Source organism: Muntiacus reevesi, chromosome 1 (genome assembly GCF_963930625.1).
Source record: "Muntiacus reevesi chromosome 1, mMunRee1.1, whole genome shotgun sequence".
NCBI lineage: Eukaryota > Metazoa > Chordata > Mammalia > Artiodactyla > Cervidae > Muntiacus > Muntiacus reevesi.
This window is the reverse complement of record NC_089249.1, coordinates 153,683,660-153,696,393: the sequence shown is the minus strand read 5'-3', so window position 1 is coordinate 153,696,393 and position 12,734 is coordinate 153,683,660. Positions and strand designations below refer to the sequence as shown.

Genomic DNA, 12,734 nt, shown 5'->3' with positions numbered 1-12,734 from the left:
CCCAACTCTCTGTGACCCCATGGGCTGCAGCCCACGAAGCTCTGTCCATAGAATCCTCCAGGCAAGAATAATGGAGTAGGTAGCCATTCCCTTCTCCAGGGGATCTTCCTGACTCAGGGACTAAACTTGAATCTCCTGCATTGCAGGCAGATTATTGACCATCTGAGCCACCAGGGAAACAATGTAAAAAACAGTGTACTAGAGTTACCTTTAAATAATAAACTCCTGATAGACAGCCAATGCCTCATCTTTCTTAGAGGTTCCACAACCTAGTACAATGTCTTGCACATTCCAGGCAATTAATCAGGCAATGATTTGTAACTATCACAAGAATTCTACTATCTGGGAGAAACTATTGGGGAATGTGCCTGAAGCTGACAGAAACAACTTCATATTCTTTCAACATACTACACAAAGCTTAGCTCTACATTTAAACTATAGCAAAATATTAAAACTAGCCTCTAACTGACATACAGCAAACGCATTTTGTTAAATTAAAATAGTATCTAAATTTCTATACTGATTCAACATTCGTATAGACTGTAGACCAAGAATGAGTTGACATTTTAAATTTCCATTATATGGAAATAATCTTTACTGCTTTAGCATGTCACTGTGGCATATATCTTTCTTTCTTTTTTTACCTTATATTATATACTATTACTCTTTAGGAAGACATAATAACAGCTTCACTTTAACCCTGTACCTTGAAAACCTACAGTGGCTTGAAAACTTCTTGTAATTACAAAATATTTTGAAAGCACGCCATTTGCAGATCTAAAGTGATTTTTATATTTGGGAAAATAATCCATTGTCAATACTCTGTTATAAAATTATTATATGGTTTACACATAACAATATGCTGACCCAAAAGGCATTTTTAAAGAAATGCTTAACAGGAATAGGAAAAATGTTACTTATTCCAATTTTCAAAAATTCTATTCTAATTTCCTACCCTCTCCCCAATCTCCCCCCATAAATCTTAGACTTCACATCTCTAATAATAATAAACACATGTAATTTTGATGTCTCTACTTTCATTCTAAATCCAATTAAGAAAAATGAAATTTGCCTTAAAAGGGCCACGTAATAAAAAAAAATGACTAGGACATAATGCTAATTTTTAAAAGCTGAATACAAAGGCATATACAGTATAACTGTAAATGAATATAAAGCCATGCACATATACTCAGAAAATATAGCAAAATGTTACCCATGACTCTCCCTGAAATGTGAAATTGTAGAGTTTTTTTCTTTTTATACTTTTCTTTATTTTAAAAGATTAATATGGACTCATATTACTTTTATAATCGGAAAATGTCAAGTCTGCAGTTTTTAAGTATCACATATCATATGGTTTCATACCAATATAAAAATATTCTGATGTAACTGAATTTTTAACATAACAACTAACAATAGTAGGATCAATGCTGGTTTCCTTTAACAAAATGAACCAAATTTCAAAACTTGTATTTTTTAGTGAGCCACTTTAAACACATCCCTAGAAGAAAGGTTTATGTAAGAGGAAAGGGAATAAACAAATCGATGTAACATTTACTCATTCTTGCCCTTTCTCTTCCAAAGAGCAAACATATTCCCTCAAATTTCCCAACCTCACTTTTATGCTACAGTAAAAATCCACATAGTCACACAAAAGTATGGGCCTTGAGGGAAAGGTTATTGAAAAAATATCTCACATTGGTGACATACTTTAAGCTGGACAGAGGTCCATATTCAAATTAAAGCCTCTCCATCCATGTCTATTTCAAATATGAAAAAAGATCTCTAAAAAAATTCCAACACTAATCCATACACACAAACGTCTTTTTTCAGTAAGCAAACTTAAAATTATTAAACTGCACAAAAGCAAAATGAACAGATTGCAAACACAAACACTAGGAAGAAAAAGAACCAAATTTCACTACAAAATTACTTGGTAAGGCTGCCACCACTGTAATGTAATTTTCACAACAATTTCAATATCCTTATCTACTTGGCTATTTTATTTTGGCACAGAATGGTTTATCCTGAGACTAAGTGAAGTCAACGGATGTACATCTCTCTCCCTGCCCACCCTTGACTAGGACAGTGGCAGGTTCTCTTAGCAAACACCATCTTCTACTAAACTAGGATAATTTTCTCTTAATCTTAAAGTAGCCCTTTGGGGAAATCCTCTCCTGGATTAGGGTACAACCTCAGTTACTATCAAATGCCAACTCATCAAGGAAGTGACTAGACACTTGCAGATGCCTTCCTAGTTACGCTCTATCTTCCATCATCACGCTCTACTTGCTCACCTATGCCATCAACAACAAAAGAAAAGAGGGTAGCAGCAATTAGGAAATGGCAAGGATAAAATGACAAGACTACTGTAATGCACTGCCAAGGTTTGCTTTAGAAAAATACCAAAGCAAGCCACATCCAAGGTTCTTTATCGAGGAGTGAAAGGATCCTTGATCTGCAATCTTGGCTTTATTTAAAACTAAATTTCAAGGAAAATATCCTATTTTCTAGAAATCACAGAAGATAAAGAAAATGATAAACTTGTCCCCATCCCGCCATGTCCTCTGAAGTGCTATGGAGGGTAGTGGAAATAAAATTTAAACAAATATATAAAAGCTCTCAGTTATATTCAAGAATAAGATAATCCATTTTAGCAACCCAAATTGGCTGTACAACCAAAGAAGTTAAATCTATGAAACATGAATACATTTAGATCTATTTCATATAAATATAGAGTAAAAAATAAACAAAAAGGATACTAATTTATAAATAAAACACTTACTTAAAAAAAAAGACTCAAAGCATACATACAATATATCTATACTTGAAAAGTTATTATAGAAAATAAAGGAAATTTTAAGTATTTTGGTAATCTTACAGAAAATGCTATTTAGTTGATTAAAAAAACTCTACAGATTAATCCAGAACTAAAAATAATCAGGTACATTCATTATGTTGGCCTAATTCTCAAAATAGAAGTTACAGGAATATTCTTAACATAAAAAAGTGTCAACTATAAAGCAAGATGTTTTTTAAGTCAAAGACCAGAAAGGGAACCTATTAAACTAGGGTAGATGTTAGAAAACCTCACTAACAGCCTGCCTTTATTTCTCAATCATATGCTTCTCAGTATGTTCTAAGAGCATTATCGCCAGGAAAAGAATGTTGAGCTCATGTATCTGATTTTATTTCCACCCAAAATAAGTCATCTTTCTTCAACTAGGGGGAAAAAAATGGGCAATTACTATAAGCTACTAAGTCTTTATTGATAAAGTTTAAATAACTGTGAGCTTCTCTCTCATGAAGGTAGTATGAACAATATGGAAAAGTTTGACTCTTCACGATACCACCTGTGCTCCCAATCCTTTCTCCCTGTGGTTTCTGGGTGTCTCGTCCCATTTTTAATTTCATGCACAAAATGGAAGTTTATTCGTTTCTACTGTCAATAGCTTCCTTAAATTTACCTCCATCTAAGAATATATTACCATCTACAGTATAAGATATGATCCAAGGTACAATTTTTGAGCTTAGGGAGCTCACAATATAGGCTGTAAGATATTGGAATCTATATACACACACATTAAGCGAGTACATAAGAAAACATACTGGTGTGCCATACAAGTGTATACACATTCCTCTGGAAGTTCCAACACAAGAAAAACAAGCAAACTGAAGGGACAAAGAAGGGAAAATTTAGAAAACTGACGAGTCTCAGTTGGATTTTAAGACATGGGTGGAATTCACATAAATAGGAAGATAGGGAACATTCTAGATTGCAGCAACAAAAGTTATAAGAGTGGAAATAACAAAGAACAAGTGAATGCCACACAGTTCAGAAGCAGGCAATCAAAAAATAAGTAGTACAAAAGGATGGCCTATAATCTTTTTTTTTCCACTTCCCATATACCCATGAGGATGACATTCTCCCACTACTAACAGTGGCAGTGGGCAGCAGTAAAGATTTTCACATATGAGAGTCATAATTACTAAAACTGGTTTGGGTAGAAAGCAAGGAGGAGGATGGAGTAAGCACTTATACCTGACTTAAAAATTTCAGATGTTAGGTAACAGGGGTGGCAGTAGTGAGAAAGAAAAACAGACAGAAAAGTTCAAAACTTGAAGTCAATTTTTTTTCAGCAAGGTGAGACTCATTTTAGATATACTGGATTTGAAATGATAAACCTCAAAATGCCTAACTGGAGATGTGAGACTTGCACTCAAGAGAGTTGAGGGCTTGACAGATGTTTGGGAATCATCAGTATATGGTATGTGGATGACAAAGGGTAGGGAAAAGGGAGGAAAGAGGGGGTCAGAGTGTGTCCATCAGTTCTGGGCAAAGGCAACAGAAGCAAAAGGTCAAAGAAGTAGGGCTACAAATATTCAGGAGAAAGCAACCCAAGAAATCAGTAACCAATGCAGGAAGAACCCATGGATTTGGCCTTAAGATTATTCTTGGTCCTGGGGAGATAAATTAAGCACAAAGGTATGGATGAAGAGGAAATTAAGCAAGATTACTGAAAAGCTAGGAAGGGGGAGAGAGGGTGGGGGAAAGGGTCACACAAAGCAACAACAATAGAGAAAAACAGTCTGGCAGTTAAAGTGACAGCAACAGGGGGAAAAAATCTGATTAGCCCTATATGCAGATAGGGCTCCCCAGGTGGTGCTAGTGGTAAATGTAGGAGACACCTGCCAATGTAGGAGACACAAGAGACATAAGTTAGACCCTGGATCAGGAAGATCCCCTGGAGGAGGGAATGGCAAACATCCAGTACTCTTGCCTGGGGAATCCCATGGACAAAGGAGCCTGGGGGGCTACAATGCACAGGGTCGCAAAGAGTCGGACACACTGAAGCAACTTATCTGAGGCACTTTACCAACAATATGTCATTTTATTCTAACAGCAAAACTCTGCTATCTCATGTTACAGAAGTGAAAACTAATGTGTAGAGTGGTTAAATTTCTTCCTTAGGATCTCAAACTTCAGAAGAGCCAGAATTAGGAACTGAATTCAAGGTTCCCTGATACCAAGTCATTCCTATAAACTTCTATGCAAAATTGAAGAAAGTATACATGAGGATGAATTCCTAAATATTTGTTGATTACCTTGAAGGACATTTTTTTTTTAAAGATTCTGTGTTATTACTGTCCAATATATGAAGTTCTGATAAAATAAAATCATACAGTACAGATAAAAACAGGCTGTGAAAGCTGAGTCGTTTTAGGGCGAAATGGCAGATCACTTAACAGTTTTGGGTTTTTTTAGGAATTCGAAATGTTTAAAAATAGATAAGGTGGTTTCTGAAAAAGAAAGAAAAAGAGAAGTGAAAAAGAAAGGAAAAGAAAAGAAGAATGGGAGGGAGGGAGAAGACAAGAAAGAAATCACTGAGGAAATGTTAGCTCACAAGAAAATCTGACTTACAAAGAAGTGACAAATGCATAAAACATGCATAGACTTTGTGTTGGTTAATGCAATGGTAAACAACAGAATATACAGGCCTCATAATACTTCTGTAATGGTGTACATATAATGTCTCTAGTACTTCTGGAAAATATGCAGACACTAATTAAAGATCATTCTAGATAAAAATACATATTTCTTTAAAGGGGTGGGGATCGCAGGAGGGGAGTGTGATCTCAGAGCACATCCCTGCAGATGTACAAAGATGAAACTACATTTTTTTGAAATTCTAGTGAACGTGGCAGCAAAAATTTGTTGCAAGGATGTTGGCTGGTTTTCACAAAGTTTTTTTTTGTTTGTTTTTACAAATGAAGCTATAAGGTTATATTTGAATAAAAATTTAAATAAAATTGTGCATATGCAGTTTAAGGTAGGAAAAAATGTGGGTCTACCTTCTTCCTGTAACAACAAGAAACTCAAACCATAAACATTTGAGACAGAACAGCCTTTTACAGTTTCCCCCCCTTGCATCATTTTGGATCTAATTTCTCCACAGAACTTGACAAACTAGCAGTTTACCTCATATGAGTTAACAGTGATCATCCCATGGCATAAAATATGAAGTTAATTGTTGGTTTGTTCTTCAAGAAAAAAATCGTGAACTGTGAGTTTTCAAGATGGTAATATATCAGAACACAGACAGGAAACAAACATGTAGAAAATTAATTATGTAGCAAACCTTCTAATTTACCTGAATTAGAAAGACTATATAAACGCTTAAAAAAAAAAAAAAAGAACTAGTCTTTTGGCACTTTGATGAAATCTAAAGAGGCTTTGAAAGTCTGGTTTCTGTACTTGAGATATGAGCTCATATTATCACAAACTGTAACTTTAGAAATACAGAGAAAAGCAAGAATACGCAGAAAAGCCATATTTGATTGAGGCAGGAAGACATTTATTGATGAGCCAAAATTCTCTTACTTCTCCCTTGATGCCTTCATTTTGGCATTTTTCATTAGCACCTACATTAGAAAGTGGGGTCAGAAGGAAGCAGGGAAGCAGTAGTAAAATGCCTTTTGGCAGAGAAATTAGAAAACAAGCACTAAAAGTTCAAGTTAGTTACAGATCTTAATTATTCATGTTATTCCTAGTCTTTGCCTCATTACCAATGGCTAATTCAGAGTTAACTCAATAGGTAATACAATATATTTATTATCACTTTCAGGTAAGTGGTCTTGCTTCAGAAAATCAAAAATAATCACTAAAATGAAAGCTTTAATTACTTGTAGATGTCAACTATCCATGTCATTCTTAGTCTAGTATCTCATTACCATAAACAATATAAAAATACCTGTACTGACATGGAATGAGTAATGAATCTACTAATGCAAAAAGCTTTAATTCTGTGTTTTTTCTCAATGAACCTACATGTTCAACCATTACAACCTGGCCTACACTCATGCTCTAAAATACCTTTTATTTACAGCACCTTATGCAAAAAAAAAAAAAAAAATTCAACTATTTAGACTTCCTCAGCCAACCACACATTTTGGATTCAGAAAACTTGAAGGTTTAACATGTTCCTTACCATCAACACTAGGTAAAAGAAGGGCTAGCATATAACAAAGAAATGTTGACTGACAACAAAACTTCTATAAATATAACAAATCAAATATTTAAGGATAGCTGATTTAGTTTGAAAAGAAAAGTGTAAATTTTAGTGTTCTCCCAAAGCAGCTATTTAAAATTCACAATCTCAAAAGATGCAGTAGTGAAAAACCAGATAGATGTACACACACACACACACAAAAATAGTGTCTACTGCAAAAACCTTGGTACTTTGAAACATATCTGGCTAAATTTAGAAGTTGTCCAATATTATATCAGTAACTACCTCTACCTCTTCAGATTGAGAAAACTTTTGTAGATCATTTTATCTTCCATTCTTAAGCTATTTTCAGCAGTAACTGCTTAAAGTCTATGACTCCTGCATTTCTTAAGCTCAAAAATTGCACAAAAATAAAGTAATTGAGGATATCATTCCATATTTCACTATCACAAAGAGAAATACATTAGTGACAATCCGTTAATTCTGTATCACCTTTAGGAAAATTCCAGTATATATAATAAGTACAGTAATAGAATCAACTTCTAATAAGAAGTCTCTCTCTCTGGCTTCTTCTTCAACCCCTCAATAAATCATTCTCCCCACCCTAGCATGGTCCACCTATCATACCATCTCTAGTGAATGTGCTACATCAAAACAAAATACTGGATCTAACAGTTTTAGAGCTTTTGCCCATTTAAAACTATTAAGACAAGGAAATTCAATATATGACTGTTAAGGTTAAGAAATGTCCATGCATGAGCTCTTACTGGCAACTGCTACCAGTGCTTCTACATCCAACATCCTGTATGTGCTGGTGCAGCATTTAAGAAATGATGTCCCAATATCATGGTTATTGCTTATGGCTCTAAATGCAACACTGCCCAATTTTCTATATTTTAACGTTTGAAATACCTCTTTTGTGTCATTCCCAATCAGAAATGGAGGTCTTTTTGTCTTTTCTATTTGTAAAATGAAACTACTTAACACAGCACTTAGTAAAAATGAATTAAATCTCTTTATCCCAAAGTTTAAGATATCCTGGCTACTAAGCAACTTGTAAAATGCTATTTTGAATTGTTCCCTATCATTTCCTACCCTACTAGTATTGAGACAGTAATTTAAAATGTTAGGTCTCCTAGCTAAAAAAATCTCACACCCATGAAAAACCAATGTGCGTTTTCATGATGATGATGATGCTCTCATTCATTCAGTTTTATTGGTGCAATAATATTTATATGACAAGTCATTCAAACTTACCTTTAAGGCTATAATATGCAGATAAATATCATCTTAAAAATACTTTTAAAATGAGAAATTTATGCTGAAAAATACTGCTTTATCATTGTAGTGTAATCTTTGCAGGCCAGAGTGAGGAGAAAAATAATAATTTTGTCAAAGATAAGGATTCATATCACATAAATAACAGGGATTCCCTTTACCTACTCACCAATACCACAACCATCACACTGTAAATTCCCCTCTACATTTAAAATGAATCCTCCTAAATCAGAAATGGAATACTGAATTTGACAGTTCACATACCTGAACCTCGCTTGTTCTCTGTTTAACAGCATCTTCTTTCTCCTTAAGGTCCTGTTCCACATTATTCTTTTCCCTAGAAGACCAGCAAACAATGCAAGAATATTTGAGAACATCAGCTACAGCCGGTATGGTTATCCATCCTCCTAATCCTGAATCGCTTTTTAAATACATGGTGAAACATTCAATTTTTAAATGAAGGGCAGTTTTTTCTACCCTCTTTTAATTTTTTATGGAATAGAAATCAATATAAGCTCTATTAGTAAAAAAAAAAAAAAAATCGCTTTCTCACTAAAATGTGGTGAAAAGAGAATAGATTAAAAAAGGAAGAGGAGAAAAATAATCAATGAAACATTAAGGTTTCACTGATCTCACTGTTGCTATGGAAATGCTGTCCAATGAAAATTACTGGTGAAAAACAAGGAGGGGTTGCATCAGCTCTGTGAGATTAACCCTTAAATACCACTGTTAAATAAAATGAAAATGGCTAAGAGAAACAGTCAACAATACTAAGGAAAAGGACATTACTTAAGTACTAATAACCTCTTACATCCCTTGTGTGCACCAATTTTAGAATGAAACAACAGAGAAAATAGAAAAGACTGCCAATACACAGGTCATCTGATCTATTCAATACTGCATCTGCTCAAAAGCTATTTTAGGACCACCTTTCAATATCAATTGATCAAATATATAAGATAATGTGCACTGAGTGAAAAAAAGAATCACATTAGCATTTATCTCTTTCTACTCTTCAGGTCATACATGTTAGGATCCACATTTACATTGAAATATCATTTTCTAAATTCTTATAAGCTTCCATCAAAACTGGATTCCTAATAAGGGACTCTTAAGCAATCTTAGATTCGGAATTACAAAACAGAGGTTTTTTTTTTTAAAGTAAAAAATTTAAATGCCTGGTTGTACTGAAATCTCTCCCCTCCCCACTGCTCCCTTCACTTTCTTTTTCCACAAAATGAGAAGAAAAAGCCACAGAATTCTGCAAGAATACACTTTTGGGGTGAGGTGAAGGTAATGAAGACCAACAAGAAGAAGCGGGGATGCCATTCAAGAAGTCCTTCAAATTAGCACTCCAGAGTTTTTTCTTAGAGCTTCATGACTATTTCAGTTTCAGCTTAAGACATAACCCAAACAGAGGCTCAGGCTCCATTAAGCTGAGGCATAAAATAAAGTGAGAAAATTTTATCACAGGAGATACTTAAGAGACCTACATGCCACTTTTAAATTTCTCACCAGTGTAGATAAAAATCAACTGTTTTGGATACATAGGTGCAATGCTCTTAAAATTTGTATGAGGGGGTAAAAGTACAATAATAAAGCTATTTGTGTAATGCTGCTTTTAAATAACAAAGATGACCAAGGAGCTCACTAACTGTTTGTCAGATGGGTCAAAATATGATTCAAGATGTAGTGGAGGTTTTTAAATATTCTCTTATCATACGAATAACTGTGGCAGCCCATTACTCCCATACCTCAAACTACTTATTAAGCAAAGGTCATCCCTTACTTCCAGTCCTTAAAAAATTAGATAAAATTGAAATACAAAAAAAAACCACAGGAAAAAAAATTTAAATATACTCCACAAATTCTGCAAGTTCAATCTTAGAAATTTTTTCTTTCCACCTTATGTGAGCAGAGGAGTGTTTCCAGTCCTACTGCAGCATGTCAAAAATCAGTCACATGAAACACCAGCTTCCTCCCTTCATCCCAAATCCTCAGAGGCATTCCACACAAGGTCAGTACCAACTCAGTTCCTTGTTTTTGACAGTAGATAATAACAAAAACAGAAAATGCAACATAGTATCACAAACCAAAACCGCGCCCACACACTAATATGCATGTCTGTATTCAATCTTTTCTTGCTCTGCTGTTAATTGCTGATACTGACCATGTCTGCTCAGATCAAGTGTGCATGAAAGAAAACAGGGTGCAAGAAGGCAATGAACTGCTTTAACACAACTAAGACACAAGAATAGGAGAGCAAAAGAAAGAAGCTCACTCAGTGAAAAAGGAAAACAGATTACAAAGTATTCTCAGTTCTAACCAGCAAACAACATGGATGTTTGGGTAAAATGGAAGAAGAACATAAAGTACAAATTCATGATTTTGGGTGTGGGAGGGGTGGGGATTGGTGGTGATATTAAACACCCTGAAGACCATTCCCAACTAAATAAAAATATAGGAATTTTTAGGGATTAATTTCTCTTTATTCTGAGATCAATTAAATTTAACTTTCAGTCCATATTTATCTAGTCAAATTCTGGTCTCATAACTCCTTTTATTATCAAAATCAAGTAGTATAATTACTGAACAGAAAACTTTAAAAAGAATAAAATGACCAGTTACAGTACTTTCTATACCAAACCTATGACTGATTCATGTTGATGTTTGGTAGAAACCAACACAATATTGTAAAGCAATTACCCTTCAATTAAAACTAAATAAATTTTTAAAAAATTGATGAATGAAAATCTTTCCTAAAACCAGACTGAAAATCAAATAATTTTCTCATTAATTTAGATGATAATTTCAGAGATACCAAATTGTTATTCTGTGGTATTCCACAGGCATCTAACCTCTATAACTATCTTTCTCATTTCAGGCAACTAAAAATATGTAAACACACTTTAGGTACACTAACGATGGCAGGCCATATTCCTTACATTCTCCTCACTCTCAAACAACAGGTGTATTTTTCTAAAGGTGATGAATACATAGTCAATACAAGAACATCCAAGCATTCTGTTTAACACTAGTAATTTAAAATTTTAATTATTTTTAAGACTCTGTGCCACAATAAAAAGACGTTTAGATGCAGTTTCCTAAGGAGTCCATCAATACATGTGGATAAGACATACATATCTCAAAGTTAGGTGTGTGAGTATTTTGTCACTTATCTTAGACGTCGGGAAAAGCTACTGACTTCACCTTAGCAACTTCTGAAAAAGGGAAACGATCCTACACACCCTCCATTTTAGACTATCTCTCTGGCCCTATTTACTCCCAAGATTATAGCACATCTTGAAGAATTCACAAATATCAAAGCTGTAAAGAAAGGCCAGAAAAAGAGCTTCCTAGTGGTTTCAAAGGTTGACGGAACCTGGAATCTGAACCAGCAAGAAAAGCAAAATATAAGCTAAGCTTTCAGAATCTGAAGTTTATAACTGCATAAACTTATGATCAAGTAGTCGAACATCCGTCCAAGGCCTGGAGGCTTGGATTCTAATCTGGCTTTGCCACGAAATGGTTTTTCTGACTCTGATTAGGTCATACAACTATTCAGAGCTTCAGTATTATTTTTCACTCTGCAGATGCTGATATCTCTACCATCTTAAGATTTGTACAGTGAAATGCACAAGATAGCATGCAATTAAGAAAAAAGTAGGCACTGAGCCTATGCTGATTTGGTTTTACCTATAATATTAATATTACTTAGAATTTTAAATAATATAGATGGAGTAATTTTTAAATTTGTTAAACAGAATCATGGGATATCAGAAAGTTTATAAAACACTGATGTTGTCTAAATATTCAAAATAACTACTGTCTACATTTAGAAATTCATTATATGGTTTTCAAAGCATAAGACTTGGAGTAAAATAGTCCAAAATTCAAATACTGGCTCCATCATAGTCATCCTTGTTAAACCACTGAAGTCACAGCTCCTTGTTCTAGTTGACCCATCCTTCTTCGAGGACTCAGCGATCTCAGGAGACTGCTCCTCTCTCCCTATTATCTTTCTACCCGTATAGTTCCAATAGAACATACCATCTTTTTCATCTTTTTAACCTCTCTGAATAATAATTAGTCAGTGATTAGTTTCCAACTGAAGCTCAACCAGTCATAGCTTCCCACCTCATAATCACAGGAATTATCTCAAGACAGGGTCCCTGATCAAAGCCAAGGTAGTTACAAACTTTATCTAAGATGCCTTTATTTGGAATTAATAGAAAACAACAACATGAATTAGATTTTACAGAAGCAGGATTTTGTATACAATTGAAGTTAAGTTGGTATCAAGTCCAATTAAACCATTCAGTTTGGGTGATAAAGTATTGGAGATTCCCAGGCTGGCATAATTCCTGTTGAAATACCATATGATAAATATACCACAGTGGTGACAGCTGCATAACAGTGCAAATACATCTATGCCACTGGTCTGTA

The 12,734-nt window shown here is 34.4% G+C and overlaps 1 protein-coding gene across 6 annotated transcripts in view; it reads right to left on the bottom strand.

Annotated features, from left to right (window-relative positions):
- The window catches only part of EPS15 (epidermal growth factor receptor pathway substrate 15), a 138,280-nt gene that overhangs the window by 50,167 nt on the left and 75,379 nt on the right, over positions 1 to 12,734 (bottom strand). For all 6 annotated transcript variants that reach the window (XM_065913363.1, XM_065913347.1, XM_065913355.1 and 3 more), the window contains exon 13: positions 8,553 to 8,625. In XM_065913363.1, coding sequence (XP_065769435.1) covers positions 8,553 to 8,625 — 73 coding nt within the window. The remainder of the gene's footprint in view (positions 1 to 8,552; positions 8,626 to 12,734) is intronic.